The sequence below is a fragment of the Parus major genome, chromosome 1 (assembly GCF_001522545.3).
Source record: "Parus major isolate Abel chromosome 1, Parus_major1.1, whole genome shotgun sequence".
NCBI lineage: Eukaryota > Metazoa > Chordata > Aves > Passeriformes > Paridae > Parus > Parus major.
The window spans coordinates 85,331,257-85,349,893 of NC_031768.1; the positions used below are offsets into that span (position 1 = coordinate 85,331,257).

An 18,637-nucleotide genomic window follows, 5' to 3' on the forward strand; every position below is an offset into this window, starting at 1 on the left:
TATATGGGATAAATACAGGAGAAAGAGCAACATGATAAAGAGAGGAGACAATGGAAGAAACAAAGAAAAACAGAACTAGGGCAGGAGGGAATTGACAAGGAAACCAATGTGGTCCTTGGAAAACTGTGTGTCAGAAACCTAACAGAACACAGAAAATGTGTGTATGAAACACTAGGAATCGGGCTGAACACAAGTTCTGGTCTTGGAGACAACCCTTGAAGAAATTCTAGAATTTCATGAACAGAAGCTAAGCATGTTGAGTTTGGGGTATCTATTCTCATTCCTCAAGGCACAAACTGTCTTCACAGAATTTCAATTTTCTCTCCAATCCCTTGCTTAGGCAGATGCTCGTGGATGTGTTTCTGGTGTGGTGAGGACCAAGGTGTTTCAGCTCCTACGCAAGGGATATGAGATGAGCATTGAGGTACAAGGCAAAATCACAGAAGATGGCACAGGTATGTAGGATATGAAGAAGGCAAAGTGATGGCAGGCTGACAGGAGGAACTGGCAAACAGGAGGAAAGTGGAGTAACATGACTAGAAATTCATTAATAATCCCTCTTTACTGTGCTCTGTCTCAGGAATAGAGATGACTGGAACTGGCTCCTGTGGTATCACGTCCACCATGAGCAGAATCCACTTTGACCTGTTGGACTATGTGTACAAACCAGGGATCCCACTCTTTGGGATGGTAGGGAACTTCTGAGACCATGGGCAATGAATGGCACAGCAAACACACAAGTACACAATCCCATCAGTGGGGATTCAGTAGTGGGGTGTGCAGGTTGCGTGGTTCAGGAGGCAGGTGATACATGGTAGAGGTCCCAAAGGAAGCTGGCTGGGGGAGTCAAAACTACTGAGGAGATTAGGATCCTAATAGATAATTTCCATGGGCTGACCAGGTTGTTTTGCTGAGAATTTTCTCAGTTGTTCCCTCAGGCAACTCCAGGCATGCCTCACAAATTTCCATATTCTTCTCAATCAAGAAATATCCTGCCTGGCAAGGAGGAAAAGAGGGGAGAGGATGTATTACTTGGGAATTGTTTTTTGTTGCTAGTCTAAAACCTGAAGTTTGTTATTGCTTTGTTAGGTGAAGCTGGTCGATGGCACTGATGCTCCACTTGCCAATGAAACCATCACGATTACTGTGGGTGGAAACAAATACAAAGGGAATTACACTACAGATGAGCAGGGACAATCCTGGTTTTCCATAGACACTATCAGCTTCACGGAACTCTCCCTGGAAATTCGAGTGAGTGGCAGAGACAGGGGTGAGCCTCTGACTTTCTCAACAGGGGAAATGTCTATCCGTGGGTTATCAGTCTTTTTTGCCAATTGGAAATAAGGCAAGTTTCTTGGTGGGTCACCTCACTTCTCTGTGTCTTCTCTGCATGTTATCCACAATCTCCTAAGAATGTGAAATACAGAGTTTTTTCTGTGGACTTTTACGTGACTTTATACCTGATCTTGTTTGGCTATGAACCTTTTATTCTTCTTTCTCAGGCAGATCATAAACCTGAACTGAACTGTTATGACAGTGACTGGATGACACCATCCTATGAGCATACCACGCGCAGAGTAACTCGCTCTTACTCTCTCAGTAAGAGCTTCCTCAAAATTGAGCCAAAGCCTGAGACATTAAGTTGTGGCTCCTCAGCAGACGTCCAGGTGCACTATATCTTCACACCAGAGGCCATAGGCGAGCAGAAGAAAATTGTCATTTATTATTTGGTAAGACATATTTGGGGTTACGTTGATCTATGGCCACATGAAGTAGTGTGTCACCCCTAGCTGTGTTCCATGATGAGCAACCAGAGCACTGCTAGATGCCCAGTAATGATGGAGAGCATTTGAGATAGAAAGCGTGGCCTGCAACAGTGCAATCTAAATACACTTCCCTTAATGTTTCTCTTTTCTCCGTCTTCTACGTGCAGAATTTTGGGAGCCCACAGTAATGAGAATGGACTGTAACATGCTGGTGTTAAAAACTTCAAATTTGTTCATTTTAGGGATCATAGGAGAGAGACTAATTGAACTGTGACCAAACAATGACATGTCAGTCTCTCTCAGGAGAACAGGAAGAATCACATGAATATCCAAACAGAATGTCTTTCTCCCTAAATTTCTTTTTCCCATTTATCCCATTTAATGACACTAGCAGAGAAGAGGAGAGTAGCTTTGGAGAGCAATAAAAATATCAGTAGAAGAGACACTTCAGTTCTGGTGCACTGAACAGAACATCAGGGGACTTAGGCTGATATCCAAAAAAGAAACCTGTTCTAGAGGTGTGCTTATGTGCTTATTTTCAAGACTGCTAACAATTAATGGAAGGACAAGATACCTGTTTATCCCAGATGCATGGGAAAATTGATTTTAAGTATGTGCATACAGCAGGTAAACAAACAGTGAGAGAACATCCATTTTTACAGATGTGGATCCCACATTTGAAATTCAAATATGAAGTTATGGAATAAATATTCCATATCAAAAGTAACTGAATAGAAAGCATTTTTGACTGTGTAAAAGGAATCTTTTTCTAGAAATGAGGGAATTAAAGGAAGCATCTAGGCTATTGCTTACTTCCTGACTTCAGGTACCTTGTTCAAGCTCTTATTCTTTGCCTGTGGTCTTCTGTCTCAATTTTGTGCAGTTATAAAACTAATCCTGGTGAAATTTTTCTTCATATTGTTTCACAATGCAACTGAGAGAGGAATGAGGAGACTTTTTGACCTCTAGTCTGTTCCAGATTGTTAGAAATGTGCAGATGACTCCCAAAGTTATGTGTGGTTAGAGGCAAAATGCATTTGAACCTGATCTATATATGTAATATGTACAAAAGCAAAGTATGATCAGTGTGGTCTTCCTAGAGGCAAATATTTCTGTCTCCAAAGACCCAGTAAATTCCAGCCTGGCACTTACTTAGCAACTTCTTGGTGTTGCTCACACTCTTACAATTAACCCAGTGAATATCTCCTGCCTTTCAACACTGGTAACAACAATTCCAGGAAGATTTCTCTGTTACACAGGTGATGGCCAAGGGACAAATCGTATTAGCTGACACCCATGAGCTGACTGTGAATCCTGGAGATGGTGAGCAGATCTATGCCTTTTTAACATTTCTGATGGTAATTTGGGGCAGGGGGATGTAGATAAATGACTTCAATTCAAACACTAAATTTAACATTTCATTCAAACTTTACACGTAATGTTTGAATTTTCAAAATTAAGCCTTTTTAGATGAAGTGGCTTTGGTTAGTTTTGTTTTCTCTGAGTTCCAACAGGTGCTATTTTTTAAATGAGAAAATGTTAGAAAATTCAGTCAAAAATAAGCATAATGTTTTGCACGTTTCCTAAAACCAGCATTGTCTGATGCCCACTCTAGCCCATTCTGATTTGTATGCTTACCAGTGTTGTCAGACTCCCATGTACAACAAGCAGGAAGAGTGTACCTCCATTTCTTTGTCTCTCTCACTTTCCCTAATTTTTCTTGTTTTTTTTGTATTGTTCCTGCCCTGTAAGCATGCAAACACATGCATACCTATATTCTAATCAACACACTTAAATTTATTCATAGAAATGTCCAAGGATTACACGTTTCAGTAACAGAGACAGGCTGTAATGTAAGTTTAAATGTCTTTTGACAATGAGAAGAGGGAGATATTTTGTAAGTCTGTGAGAAGGAGCTGCACTGCAGTGGATATAAACAGATTATGGCAGTAAAAGACCTTGTGTGCTGTACAAAGTTCTGTATCCCCACTGGTAGCAGTGACTAAATTCCCACCAGGGCTGATACCTTGTCTAGATTGTGAAATAAAGCTCAGGCCCAGATAGAGTTTTCCAGCACAGAGGGGCATTTTCTTCTGTGTTTGGAGTAATAGTTTGGTGTTCCTGCTGTCTTTGCAGCATCCTTGCCAAGTTATTCGTTCAGCCACTCTGAACCTTGACTGCTGTCACCCTTTGTAATAGTCATGTTACTATTTTTTGCATCAACAATTTTTTTTAAGATCTTGGAGCTTGAGGGAATAAAGGGTTGTGAGCATCAAGAAATTATGCCACATGTTAACTGGGGAGAATCTAGAAGCCAAGTTGAGGCCCTCCAAACTCCTGTCTTTTGTCAATTCACAATAAGTTTTTGATTGCAGGTGTCTTCAGCAGCAGCCATAAATTTGAGTAATTTTTGTCATTTTATGTCAGTTTTCCAGCCCCTGAGAACTTAAAATGTTCAGCATGAGTGAACTTTACTCTTTTTTTTTTTCTGGGGAAGGCAAATGCATATACTGGAACCTCTTGCTGATTGAACAGCCTTCTGTTCTCTCTGTTAGCTTCTGGGGCATTTCAGCTGAGCTTCTCTGTCGAGGCAGCGATTGCTCCCGTGGCGCAGATGCTTGTGTACACCACTTCACCCAGTGGGGAAGTCATCGCCAGTTCAGAAGATTTCCAGGTTGAAATGTGCCTCCCCAATAAAGTGAGTATAAGACATGGTTTATGCAACCCATGCTTGTCTTGTGGACAGCAGTTCAGTTTAGATTTCTGGAATGAAAGCAGGATTCACAATGAAATGAATTCACATGAAATGTTCTGACCAGATGTTGACTGAGAACTGGTGACCAGAATAAACTATAAAGCTGTGAAAATGAAAAGTGGGGCAAGACAGAAAGAAAAAGAAAATCACTCATCCTTATTAATTACATTGATAAAAGGTGAATATACATTAGACACTGGCAGAAATCAGTTCGCAAGGCTAGAAGTACCAGAATAATAATGTAACAATGTCTGGAAAAGTGGTTGCTTGAACTTCCTTTTGGATTTGCAGGTGAGATTGAGTTTTGCACCCAAGGAAGGTCTTCCTGCTTCCAATACACGTCTGCAACTCCACACCTCTCCAAGATCCCTGTGTGCCCTGCGTGCAGTGGACAAGAGTGTTCTCCTTATGAAGCCTGAAAATGAGCTTTCTCCCAGCTCTGTAAGTCTTGGCTACTTTTGGTGATGAGCAAGTACAGGAGCCAAGCAAGTACCCACTAGCACCACTACAGACACGGGGCTATGTATGTTTACAGTTGCACTCCTTACACTTTTAGAAGCTGGCATTTACCAATGGAGTGTTAGGTTGTGTCTGTCCCTGTAAGTTGTGACCTGCTGCATTGTTCCCTGTTATTTGCATTTCCACAGGTGTATCAGCTTCTCCCACTGAAGGAAAGCCAGGGTTATAGCTTCAGAGACTACTACTTGGAGGAAGACAATGTAAATCCATGTGTATCACTTGACAATCTGTCATTAAATGGATTTCTCTACATACCCATTTCTTCTGATGGTGAAGGAGATGCCTATGAAATTCTCAAAGTAAGCATCAGCCTTTCATGTTTCTCTTTTTTACCCTTTTCAAATTCAGTCTCCTCTCTTCTTCTTACCTGCCCTGAAGGGCTTCTTAATAAAAAAATAAGCTCATTTGCTGTAAACTTGCTTATGTTTGTATGCAAGAAAATAACCAGGCCCAGTTCCCACATCTGCTTAGCCCATAAATAGTAACTGCTTGCCTAAACCATTAAAACTTTGAAAGGTCTCCTCATAGCAAAGACACCTGCAAATGGGCTTTGGTAAGGAAACAGTCCTGAGAAATTACCTCTAGTGCCATAATATTAGAAACTCCTCATCTATCCATGTTTCCTTCCTCCAGTTAAATAGATATTTATTAAAGTATCAATTAATTTGATAACCCACAAATCCAAGCATACCCATCCAAACTGTCTTGAACAAAGTTTTTTGGGTACCCTCACTCCAGTGCATTTCACATATGCCATTTTCACCCAGGCAGCTGTCCCCAAGGTAGGTCTGTGGCCTTACCTTTCCATCTAATCATGCCAGGATTTAGCTTTAGTATGAAAATAACATGATAGAAACTCCACACCCATGTCAGACCAGCCTATCTGGAATTTACAAACGATCCTTTATTATTCTGATAAATACCAGACTTAGGTACATCCATTCTTGACATACTAAATAAAGTTTATTTTCAAACCATTTCTTTGCATATTTTTTTGTTCTTCTTTCTCTTTGTTTACTAGGAATTGGGCTTAAAAGTCTTCACTAGCAGCAAGATCCATAAGCCTGAACTCTGCGAGCATTATCCAGAACACATGATGGAAAGGAGTTACAGTGGTTCTAGTACCTTCTTGGTTTTACCTCTCACACAACCTGCTAAAATTTACCACCCTGCTTCTTTCCTTCCCTCTTTGAATCTTTGAATATTAATTACACAGGCAGATCTGATTGTGTTCAGATATGCTGACCTAATTCAGGATCCCTCCCTTCTGGACCTAGTCCATGAAACTGATCCACCTCTCCCTGCATCTTCCCAGGCAGCCAGATGTGCCTGGCTGGAACTGTGTGTGCTTGGGGACTCCCACACCAGCCCCTACAACAGGGGAGGGCATTTAGGCACTTTCTCCACAAAGCAGTGGGTTTTTGGTTTTTTTTCCCATCAGATCTGAGTCCATCTATGAAAACCTATAAAAGGAGCATCTGCTTCTAGGCAGCCACATTCTAGCAATAGCTAGAGGAACAACTAGAGCAAAAGTGGGGAAAGACAAATGAGAAGGTGGTACAAGCCCATAGGTCAATGTTTTACTGCTGGGGGCTGAGAAATCTGGTTGTGTTCCCAGTTTCCCCACTTGCATGACTATAAGAGGCTAGATAGGTCATGTCACTTCTCTACAGGTTCAGTGACTGAAGATAATGATGTTGCTTTTGTTTGCTTGTTTCCTTTAACAGATCTGAGATTAGAAAGACTATATAAAAGAATCACCTATATCACTTTCAGTTACTGATTTCTATGGTGCAGTACCCCAGCTCCAATTAAACTATTGTAGCTTTGGCTCAAGTGGCAGCTTCTGGCCTTCTTTCAATTTGACCTAAGAGATCAGATCTTTGGTTTAGAAATGGAGGATTTGTCATCAGAGTATGGCTCAAGACAGCTGTCTGTTTTGAGAAGATGTAAACTCCTCTAAGGCTGATGGAAAAGCCTTTAAAAAGGCTCAACAGTATGCAACATTGTGAGAAAGCATCTTCCTGTGTATTTGCTAATGGCCAGAGATGTAAAGACCCGTATCCATTTTTTTTTTTTAAATTCCTAGACAGAGGGCTAAGTGTAGCTTCTGTTTCTGGTCATGTATAAATGCAATCAGTTCTTCAATCAGATTATTGAAATATGTGTCATGGTAATGTCTGGAGACAGTGAGTTTCATGTTTTATTCTGTATTGGTATAGAAATATACCCCCAAAACCAGGATCTTTCATGGTTCTTTTGGCACAATGGGTTTGCTGGCAGTGGGGGAAGAATGCTCACCTTCACCCAGCCTCTGTAAGAAGAGCAGCAGCATTAAGAAAAATTAAATACTGAGATGGCAAGAGAGAAACTAATGTTTCCAGTGGCCAAGATGTCAAAGCTGTTCTTTCAATTTTAAAATTTGACCTAAGAATAACAACTACCTAGAGGGAAAGTATGTTCCTGGTTTAGAATGGAGTTTGACACATCTTTTCCTTTCTTCCTGTCTTCGAATGAATTTGCTAGTCACTACAATGAATCTGCATGGAGAACTGAGTTATGACATGGCAGAAGATATGGTTGATGGCAATCCTATGGACACAGTCCGGAAATACTTCCCTGAGACATGGATCTGGGACATAGTTTCAGTCAAGTAAGTGTTTAAGGGAATGTAGAGTATGGTCATTAGGCCAAAACCTTGGACTAGTTTAAAGCCTCAGTGGATGCATGGGTATTTCAGTGAGAGGAATATTTCTAGCAGACAAATGGACTTTTTAAGGTTTTTTGAGGATTATGTATAGGATGCTTTAGAGGAATATGCAAAAGCCAATGCCTATATCCCAGCTGGTCAGGGGTTTACTGTCAGCAGATGTTGCTCAGTAGGCTGAGAGGAGAATAGATGAACACCAGAATATAACTGAAATTTTCTCTGTCCCTCACCAGCCCTGAGGGAAAAGCTGATCTGGAAGTGACCATCCCTGACACCATCACTGAGTGGAAAGCCAATGCATTCTGCACTTCAGCAGACACAGGCTTTGGCCTGTCCCCCACAGTGTCCCTCAGAGCTTTCCAGCCCTTCTTTGTCGAGCTCACCATGCCCTACTCTGTAGTGCGTGGGGAGTCCTTCACGCTGAAAGCCACCGTGTTCAACTACCTGCCTGCCTGCATCAGGGTAAGGGATGCTCACAGCTTTGCTCAGCCTAACAGCCATGGGGAGACTACAGTGGGCCATTTCTAACGAGCTGTTCCAAGCCAGATGACTGACCTGCAAATGTAATTTCATGTAGGTGTGCATATGTACAAATCCTTGTTGTATTCAGTGAAGAGGGAATGTGTTCTCCTGCCAAAGTTTTGAAAGCTGCATTTTATTCAGAGCCTGAAGTTCTGCTACTGAGACACCCAGCCTTGTCATCACAAATTTATGTCACTGTTCTACAGAAATAGATAACTTCACAGATCACAGAATCATTGCATACCCAAATGGAAATTTCAGGTTCACCAGGGTGGATATTTATGTTCAGCCTTTAGTCTCATATCACAGAACTTCACAGAACATTTTCTGGAATGTGCAGACTTCTGTAATTTGTTGCATCTGTCCCTAAAATACTATAGGAGAGCTATATGGCTTTGCCATTCTTACCTGCATTTTTTTCTAGCAAAAAAAAAAAAAAAAAAGACAAGTGAAAATTTTGGAAAGGATTAATACAGAATCTCAATCACCTTTGCTTAGTTTTTTATAAATACAGATTTTTATTCTAAAAGGAATGAAGCTGAACCAAGGAGGGGCACTTATCCAGTCATTCCAATGCACTCTCACTTATGTCCCTGTATTTCCTGTTTTGTTTGCTGTTTTCAGGCTCTTTATTCCACTTTTCCTTGTTCCCTTATTCTATTTTTCCTTGTTCCCTTACTTGTTCCCACTGCTGGTGTTTTATCTCTTCACCTAACCAACCATGAGGGAGATCTTTAATTCATGGCACAACTGGTCTGTGCTATTCATTTTCCCAGAATCGATTTCCTTCCCAAAGATCCTGTTCTCTACACTTACCTCCCTGATCTCCTACAACAGTACAAATTTCAGTCATTTCCTCCTTTATCAGGCAGTTCTTGCTCTGCAATTCCTATAATGTCCTCAGAAACCATGGTATAACCAGCTCCACTACCTATTTCCATGTACTGCACTGTCTGCAATAACTCCAGTTTCTCTGCAAGTCCAAACCTCATGATGCCTCTGTGCACACCTGGCAGGTCAGTGTGTCTCTGGCTGAATCTACTGATTTCCTGGCTGTACCAGTGGGGAAATGGGAAGAATCCTACTGCATCTGTGTGAACGAAAGGAAAACTGTTGCTTGGGCAGTAACACCAAGATCTCTAGGTAAGAGACCAGATGACAAGGAGATACCGGGGTCAGATGTCAGTGTATGGCATCAGATCTTTGGTGCGATGATCTTGGTGACTCCAAACCTATTTGGAAGGATCTTTTCTGTTTGAAGTCCAACCCTGAGGTTGAGACAAGGCACTGGGTGTAGTGTTTCCAGGTCCTAAACAAACATTACAGGCCATGTCTTTCCCAACATTCTAACAGAAATCATAAATTGCCTTAATGCATGAAAAGAACCCAGTCATTCCAGCTGTGGAGCTAAGAATGTCTTGCCTTAACCTGTTTGGGTCTGAAATTTTTTAATCAAAGCTTGCTTTCTCTGAAGCCTCTCAGAAAAAGACCATTTGATTTATGAGCCCATCACTACTCTTCATGCCAATGGACTAACACCTGCTTGGGTGGGCATCACAAAGGAGGGGATCTGGAAGGCTGCATCTGCATCAACATAAAACCCTGTCTCAGATTCAGTTCTCCTCTTGGAAAAGCTTCTCTGTAATGCATCACAGAGTTCCCAGCACAAACACTCACCCGTATTTCCCTGGCTCTGCCTGGCAGGGCTGACTGACTCCTGTTTTCTCCAGGGCAGGTGGAGTTCTCAGTGACCACTGAGGCCCTACAGAGCCAGCAGCCCTGTGGGAACTACATTGTGGAGACCCCTAAGAAAGGACGGAAGGACACGGTCATCAGACAGCTGCTGGTGGAGGTACGTGGGCTGCTAATTTTGGTGGCACAGAAAAGTGGCAATAGTAGCAGCAAGAGGTGCTGTGTGATAAAGGTTTTCTGGTTTAGCTGTGGGAGCAGCAATAATGGCTCGTGGGACTCTTATTCTACAAGCTTTTACAAAAGAAGCACTGATGAATCTAACACAGGCCAATAGAGCCCATAACTCATAATGTTGCCATCTCACAAAGCAGAGTCTTACATTACATAGAGGGACAGGAATAATAACACAGGCAATAATGACAGGCTTTTCTGAGACACATCGTATCAGAGATAAATGAGAAATCCTTGGGTTTGCCTGTAATAAATCACAGGGATAGGCTGTGAATGAAACACTAGCCAGAAAGCTTATGTTTCTCCTCCAGCTCATGGCCAGTACTCTGGAATATGGACACTCACTACAATCTACAAATATTTCTAAAAAAAACTACCATCACTGCTTTGAATTGTGCTTATTACATCTCTAAGAATGTTCAAAACAGTGTAACTAACCTTTTTTTTTTCACATTCTTTTGTAGACTTCTTTTCTTAAGCAGTGTTTTGCAATGAAAAAACATAGCTTTTCACATAAGTTGCCAGTCATAAAATTAATCCTCAGCATAAAATTCCCAGTGATGCTACACATTAGCAAACAAAAAGTACCAGTTTGTTCTATAGGGAAATCCATATAATAATAAGTCCTCTTTACATTGCAGACATACCAGTTTTCAGTAAGGCAGAGCTAGGATTCATGTAGCCTCAGGAAATGTTTTGCTAACCAGAATGTAATAATGGAACAACATTCCTATCTGGCAGACTTTTTTTTTTTTATTTTTTTTTTTAATTATTTACAAATGGATTTGAATTTATAATACACTAACAACTGTTCAACATTTCAGGAAATGTTCCTAATTTCATGTATGCATTAGGAAAAAGACTGTTTTGTTCTTTGAAGATACAGGAAAACAGAGCACTGTAAAGTCTTTTCTCACAGATGGCAGGGGAATGTAAATTACTGAACAAGTATTAGAGTTACTTCTGTCAGGGTGTCTGAGAGATTGCTCATCCTATCCTGTTATTGTAATGTGGTAATTAATCTACAGCAAGCCCTGACGGGACGGAATTGGAGATTAGCATCCAAGGCTGAACAATTAATTAGCAGGGATGGATGCAGTGTAACACGCTTGGGGTGAGGCTGCATTGTCTTGAGCACATGGATGACAATATTCCCTGCAGCAGGCAGTGCATCCCAGAGGGACAGAGAAGTGAGTGTGCCAGAGGCCCCAGGGCATCTTTCTGCCCCTCGAGAAACCAAGCCTCATTGAGAGCTCTTTGGAAAAGGGATTTTTTTTCACCCAGGCATTTTCATCTGTTCTGAAAGGAAGATCTTTCAAACAATTTCAGTTTGTATGTTCTAATTTCCTGCTGAAAATCAATGGATTTCTCATTTATTTGCACATCAGAATGACATACTAAAACAAACAAGAAGGTGACTTTTCAAACAGAAGCATTTAACTGTTACAGTTTATCAAAAAAACTTTTTCTTTTTGCTTTTTTTTTCCCCTGTTCTTTTAATACTCTTCTGTCTTTTCATACTGAAGACTGAGAGACAACATATTCTGACTGTGAGAAAGTGAAGACAATAACACCATTGTTTACATGCTGGAAAAAAATATCATCTGGCAAAACTGGAAACCAGTAGTGTAACAATGGGAACTGTCCTATTTAGAAGTTAAAAAATTGATGCAAGGATGTAACTAAAATAAATTCTGACCAAAAAAAAGTTTTCTTATAAACATTTGATTGTAAACATGAGTTTTCTGCAAAATATTTTCACCCATCTCAACAGAAAACTGATTATTTTCTGACTTCAGAGACTAGACTAGAACTTATAAACCAGTTGATTGTGGCACACATTTAAATTTTGGTTGTTGTAGCATGTCACTTGTAGGTGCATTGGAGTGTTGTAGCTGCCACCAGTCAAAGTTCTTGCATACATATCTGCCCAGTGTGCCAGGCACTCAGCCATCACCACAGCCTGGAGAGCTCTGCTAGACTGGGCCACTGTGACTGGCAACTTGGATGACCAAGTCCCTTTTGATAACATCACCTTGCATGTTATCTCCATCACAACCTGCGAAGCTGCAGGGCCTCTCTCAGTAATAAAAAAAAAGAGAAAATGTATTACATTTCATACTTGTAATTAGCCAGTATGTTACAGTCCTCAATTATCCTCAGTTTAGCATGTGGAGGAGAAAAATTTCTAGGCAATTTTCAAAGAATGCCTTTTACTTTCCCTTTTGATATTTCTTCCTTTTCTCTTACTTTTGTTTCTCATTTTCTGTTGTGGGTTTTTTTCTTGCCCTTTTCCCCAAGCCGGAAGGGACTGAAGTGGAAACCACGTACAACTCTGTGCTCTGTGCATCTGGTAAGAGCCATTTGTTTTCCAAAACTTCCTTTGCTGAGGTAGAAACTAAAGACAAAGGTGGAATAAAAGGTTTGTGAGTGCTCACTGAGATGAAAGATGTAGGGATCTGATAAAATTGAACAAACTAGATGTATGTCCAGATGTTAGTGAAAACATTTCTTCCTGTAGAAGAAGAGCTGAGGATGTAATAATGTCTGCAATTAGAGAGGGAGGAGCAGATCTTTTAGTAAATTAGTCTGGCCAGGTCAATGCAAGGAGAGAGTATTTGGGATTTGATGGAGTTATCTCTAACACCTTTCATTTAACAGATGTAAAATCACAAACCAGACTCTGAAGTAAGCCAGGTCTGCCCACCAAAGTAGAAAACACCAGAAAAATAGGCTGGAAAAGGTGTATTTGTCAGTCAAGGCTGGTTGAATGTTGCCACATAGAAGTCCATGAAATCTGCATGTGAGGGTATTGCAGGCCCAATACAAAACTTGCAGAATGGGAAACTTCATCAACAAAATTACAGATGAATGGATTTGTTTAAGTCAGGAAACTCCTCTTCAAGGGATAGTGTCTCACCCATGGATAGCTGCTACCCATGCATTGTAGATCCATCTGGAATTGTAACCAAATTTATCTGCTTTTTATCCCAGAAGAGTCAGTGTCAGAGAGAGTCTCCTTGGTTCTGCCAGAGACTGTGGTGGATGACTCAGCCAGAGCATATTTCTCAGTGCTAGGTAAGTGAAACCTCCTTGAAGTGTCACATACTATTTTGGAACACTGCCCTTCAGGCTGTTCTCAGCCTAATGGCCAATTCACACACTGTTAATTGTCCCCTTGCCCAGGTGACATCATGGGCACTGCCATGCAGAACCTGCACCAGCTCCTCCAGATGCCCTTTGGCTGTGGGGAGCAGAACATGGTCCTGTTTGCACCCAACATCTACGTCCTGGATTATCTGAACCAGACAGGGCAGCTGAGTGAAGAGGTCAAATCCAAGGCCACTGGGTACTTAGTGAGCGGTGAGCTTTTGCCTTTGTTCATCCCTTCCCTTGGCTACTGGGTAAGGACACATCACTGGCCTGGATGATCTGTTGGAGGCTGTCTCTAGAAGGGAGCAGGTACTGGCAGGTTAGGGCTATACAATACAGTATCTGTAAGAAGGAATCCTACACTCAACTGAGTTGGAGGTAGAGGATGAGAGACAACAGCATCCAAACAAGAACACAGAAAAAGTCCAGTGCTGGCAATAACTCAGGATTTCTCTTCATAAGAAAAGGGTTATATGAAATACATAAATCAGACTATTACCATTAATCATGGCAGCTGCTTATGTAGATCTTGAATTCTCCTTGGGATTGAGGTATAGAAAGTATTGTTCATTTTTGACTGGGGCAGAATTTTACCACATTAGCTAGGGCATGATGACAGACACAACAGTACATATACACACAATGAGCATCTGCCATCTAGCAAGGGGCTGTTGTGACTCAGTATTTTTGCATGAAAATTTTTGCAGGAAAATTGCATTTCTTCCAGAGAAAAGTATCCTGTTTTCTGCATTCCTATCATGTGTAAGAGTCACATTTTTAATCAGCTCTCCTCTGGGAACCTCTCTCACCTGTCTCAAGTCTGGGAGGCATTTGCCTCCTCATGAAGTCTTGGGCAGAGAGCAGCAATGACTGCATATAGTCAGTTTCCAGGTGTTTTTGGAGAGAGAAAGAGCACAAGAATAGAGATATTCAGAGCTGGGGATTTCCCTGAACTTCCTTTGTAATACTGAGCAGCAATATTACATTAGTACATATTTGTGCCATAGCCAAGGGGGACAGTGTGTCCCATGTCTGCTGCATTTCCTTTGCACGGCTCCTTGAAAAGCACTGTGGAAACTGAAATATATTTTCACTCTTCATTTCAGGGTATCAGAGGCAATTGAAATACAAACACCGGGATGGTTCTTACAGCACCTTTGGGCCACGTTATGGGCAAGCTGGAAATACCTGGTAAGACTTCAGCACCTCTGGCTTTTCCTTCCTGCTTCTCATGTCCTCTCATTCCTCAGTGTATTCTTGTACTTGTCCATCGTGAAATTTGGAATGGAGGTGGAGATGAAGTTAAATGGGCCCTATGACCTCTGATTGATACAGGGCCTACTCAGGATGTCTTGGTTCCCTCTATCACTTTCAGGCTCACAGCCTTTGTCCTCAAGTCCTTTGCCCAGGCCCGGCATCACATCTTCATAGAGGAGAAGCACATCCAGGATGCTTTGAACTGGCTTACTCAAAAGCAGAAGGAGAATGGATGTTTCCGCAGCTCTGGGACACTCCTGAACAATGCTATGAAGGTAAAGTGTTGGCTCCACGTGGGTTTTGTCAGGCTGGAACTTGACCATAAGTCACTCTGGCACTGACAGAGTAACTTCAGCACTTGGGGTGTGGGAAGGAATGGGGAGTTATATATGTGGGCTATCACAGGAGCAGGAAGAAGTCAGCAGCATCTTCTGAAGGACTCAGCATGAAAAGAAGGCCAGGGAGAATTTGTCCCTGCAGGATGTAGATGTGTAGCACAGAGAGAAGCTAGTGGCACTGTGAGGGATCAACAAGTCCTTTTGTGTTTCCCTGCAGGGTGGAGTGAATGACGAGGTCACACTGGCAGCCTACATCACTATTGCACTGCTGGAGATTCCTCTGCCTGTAACCGTACGTGTCTGCACCCCAACCTGAGCCACAGATGGTACTAACCTGCCCAACTAGTGTCCCCACACCCAGATTATCAGGTCCCTTTACCTTTGGAAAGAAGAAATCCTGTCTGAATAGTCTTTCCATTTAAGCCTAGACTGAAGGAACATCTTCCTCCATTTTCCTCTCCTGTCCCATCCCATATACACATTTCACTTAACATTTTTCTGAGTTCTTTAGTGGATTTGCACCATACAGCTTGCATTGACAGTGGGTTAAGTGATATTTGATTCTTTAAAGTGAGCCAAATAGGTTTTCTACACCTACAGAAATTTCCTTTTGTTTCTTAGCATAGTACAATACTGTTGAACCACTCTTGGGCCTATTGGGTGGATACAACACCACAGGTCTGTAAAAAAGGATGGCACGCTCAGGAATTCATTGTAATTTTCTCTACTTCTTCTAGATGGGAAATCCCCATCCTTAATGCTTGAAGAATAAGGTATACCTATAGGGAATACCATCATGGCACTATGAAAAGCCTGTGGCCTACTTAAGAGCAATGTGGGTTTGGTCATTCTGACCCCCTCACTTTGAGGCAAGGTGGTGGTGCAGGTAAAACTGGGTTATGAATCACAGCAGAAGGATTGCTGAGCCAGTGTGGTTGCCAGGCTGTTGCAATCCCTCTGCTCCAAACGTAGTAGGGACTGTTCTGTGTCTGAAGTTTTTTTTGTGTGTAGCAAGAACAAGCAGAAGGAATTATTTTGTCAGTAAGGTGACATGGATGGCACTAACTTCACTAGAAGTGCATTCTTTCTTTGTTATATGTTGTGTTTAGAAACCAAGCTCTCAGGCAGAACTGTGTTGGATAGTGAGGATGTTTTCCAGCTCCCTGTCCGAGTCCAAAACTGCCACTGAATGTGACAGAAGGGGTTTGTCACAATCTGAGTGGGGTATGGGAGCATTTCAAGTTAAACTAAGATTAGCACAGTCCTTAAATAATTAAGGCTCATACAGAGTATTTCTATAAGTAAAATAGGCCATATTAAACCCTCATAAAAACCTTAATAGCACTGTCCTTAGTATGTATGTCTACTGTCACATCCTGCCATTAGACTGCACTCCTCCCCAGCATTTACCTTACAAACAGTAGTAGGCATAGACACAACCAAACTTGGTTTTATTCTTTGCTTTCTTTAAACCTGCTTAAAACGGCTTCTTCAAAAGGGATCACAAATTATTTCATCTTCCAGTACACACACAGTTAAAGTCAAAGCACAAAGCAACAGAAAAATATCTCTTTTCCTTCTAGACCCTTTATTAAGCTGTAAATGTGCTGTTAGCTTTCAGGTCATGGCATACTCTCCCTGCAGAGCTACTTTTTCAATTTTATAGCAGCTTTTCCATCACAAATGAGGAGTAGTTGTGTCTTGCTGAAAGGTTGTGGCGTAACAGTGTCTGTTAGTCATAACATCATGTAAAGTAGCTACATTTTACTTCACTGTAGTGATTGCACTCTTAAACCAATACATGAATTGCTAATGTGAACATTACAAAAAACATTGTAGAAAATACAAAACAACACACTTCTTTATCTTGTGCAGAGTTCACCACCAAACTAGAACCTACATTATTTCCAGCAAGTGAAATTTTTTCAAAATGCCCTGGAAAAGGGGAAAAAACAAAAAGGAAATGATAGAGCATAGGGTGAAAGCACAGAAGAGTCTCAGGATAATAGCTGCAGGAGAAAAGCAAGTATTTAGTATGTTTAAAGCAAAGAAATATTTCAGAGAACTCCTCTTACTCCAGAACACAATCAGGCCAGTTCTTCTCAAGGAAGAAGGATTGGAGCCCTGCTTCACAGTCTTGAAATCAAACTCAGAAAAATCATTACAACAAGACATATTTAAAAAATTAGATTCAAGAAAAAAATTATTCTTGCCCATTTCTTCTAAGAATTCTTAGGTCTGGGGGGAATTTTATCTTTTTTAATGGTAAAATCTTTATCAGGCCAGAGAGTAGGATGCTAAGGGTCCACAGGTACCATCCCTATTCCTGTTGTTGAAAGATGGAGCTCACTATGATAACCTCCAGTTCAGCCTGTCTCTCCTTCCAGCACTCGGTGGTGCGGAATGCTCTGTTCTGCCTGGAAACAGCAGCCAGTCAGGAACAAAACCATGTGTACACCAAGGCACTGCTGGCATATGCCTTTGCCCTGGCAGGGAACAGGGAGAAGCGGAAGGCATTGCTTGACTCACTTGAAAAGGAAGCAGTGAGAAAGGGTGAGTGTTCCTGGTGGGACGTGCCTTTCACCAGCCTTACACCTTCCCTCGGTGAAATGGCTTTTGCTGGTGGGGCAATGGCAGCAGGCACTGGCCAGTGCGGGTAGGGAAAGGTGCAGGGAGAGGAGAGCCTTGTGCAAAGGGATTACTTTTTTGAGAAGTCCCTCTCAGGGCCTGGTCCTTCTTCTCTGCCCAGAGGGAGCTGACCAGGAAGCACCAGGCACCATCCCCTTGGTGCTGAGCCCTTGGGTGGCTCTGTTCCCACCTCTCCTCAGCCCACTGCTCTCACCACTCCAGCACTGCTTAGCAAAGGCTTAGCAACGCTCAGGAACATCCCTTCCTTCCAGGCCAAGGGCTCAACATAGAACAAAGGTGACCTTGCAGAGGACATGGCAGGTCAGTCAGAGAAGAGATGGGTGTGCTGAGAGAAAAAATGAGCTCACAGGGCATTTTGGAGGCCACAGCACAAGTTCTGAGTTGTCAGGGAAAATCCTATAATTCTTTGGAATTATTCTGCCTAAGTCAGGCTGGACAGAAGGTTTGGCCCTTCAGTGAGCAGTAGTCCATAAATGTGAGTGTGGAGTGTGGAGGACAAAGTACTGGATGAGGCTCAGCACTCCCATACTCATTGTAAAGCTGCAAAATGTGTAAGCCTGACCCTTCCCACTTCACCCTTCGTGACTGACATATCCTGGAGGCTCCGTCCTCCCAGCTGGAGCGGCAGCGGCTCCAGAAGTCCCTGGCAATATTTCATAGTAACAATTGCTTGTTGTCTCTGTCCCTGCCTCCTGTGAAGATGGGTCTGTTCACTGGCAGCGGCCTGGCAAGGAGCCCGAGGCTGATCTCCCGTACTATCGCCACCGAGCTCCCTCTGCAGAAGTGGAGATGACGGCCTACGTGCTCCTGGCTCACCTCAGCTCGCAGCCAGCCCCTGCCCAGGAGGAGCTGTCGTTTGCATCCCTTATTGCAAAGTGGATCAGCAGTCAGCAGAATCCCAGCGGAGGCTTCTCCTCCACCCAGGTGAGCTGCTTCCCTCTGGCCACGCCACACATCAAGGTCAGAAGGTGGGACATGTCCTAGAGCACAGGAAGTTTTGTCAGGAAGGTGGGAACTGGAGCCCTGCAATAGATCCATGCAGTAC

General features: G+C 42.3%; 1 protein-coding gene across 3 annotated transcripts in view; it reads left to right on the forward strand.

Moving 5' to 3' along the window:
* Positions 1-18,629, forward strand: part of LOC107200685 (alpha-2-macroglobulin-like) — a 30,833-nt gene extending 12,204 nt beyond the window's left edge. The window contains exons 9-29 of one of the 3 annotated variants that reach the window (XM_015619503.2): positions 341-455; positions 581-690; positions 1,090-1,251; positions 1,503-1,730; positions 3,026-3,089; positions 4,322-4,464; positions 4,813-4,962; positions 5,169-5,339; positions 6,062-6,161; positions 7,567-7,693; positions 7,984-8,212; positions 9,289-9,415; positions 10,003-10,124; positions 12,497-12,548; positions 13,190-13,273; positions 13,382-13,558; positions 14,455-14,539; positions 14,724-14,880; positions 15,161-15,235; positions 17,331-17,496; positions 18,293-18,629. In XM_015619503.2, the coding sequence (XP_015474989.2) occupies positions 341-455; positions 581-690; positions 1,090-1,251; positions 1,503-1,730; positions 3,026-3,089; positions 4,322-4,464; positions 4,813-4,962; positions 5,169-5,339; positions 6,062-6,161; positions 7,567-7,693; positions 7,984-8,212; positions 9,289-9,415; positions 10,003-10,124; positions 12,497-12,548; positions 13,190-13,273; positions 13,382-13,558; positions 14,455-14,539; positions 14,724-14,880; positions 15,161-15,235; positions 17,331-17,496; positions 18,293-18,576 (2,928 nt within the window). In that variant the 3' untranslated portion in view covers positions 18,577-18,629. The remainder of the gene's footprint in view (positions 1-340; positions 456-580; positions 691-1,089; positions 1,252-1,502; positions 1,731-3,025; positions 3,090-4,321; positions 4,465-4,812; positions 4,963-5,168; positions 5,340-6,061; positions 6,162-7,566; positions 7,694-7,983; positions 8,213-9,288; positions 9,416-10,002; positions 10,125-12,496; positions 12,549-13,189; positions 13,274-13,381; positions 13,559-14,454; positions 14,540-14,723; positions 14,881-15,160; positions 15,236-17,330; positions 17,497-18,292) is intronic. The other 2 variants (XM_033516627.1, XM_033516628.1) reach the window with 2 other exon arrangements.
* Positions 18,630-18,637: the final 8 nt, after the last annotated feature.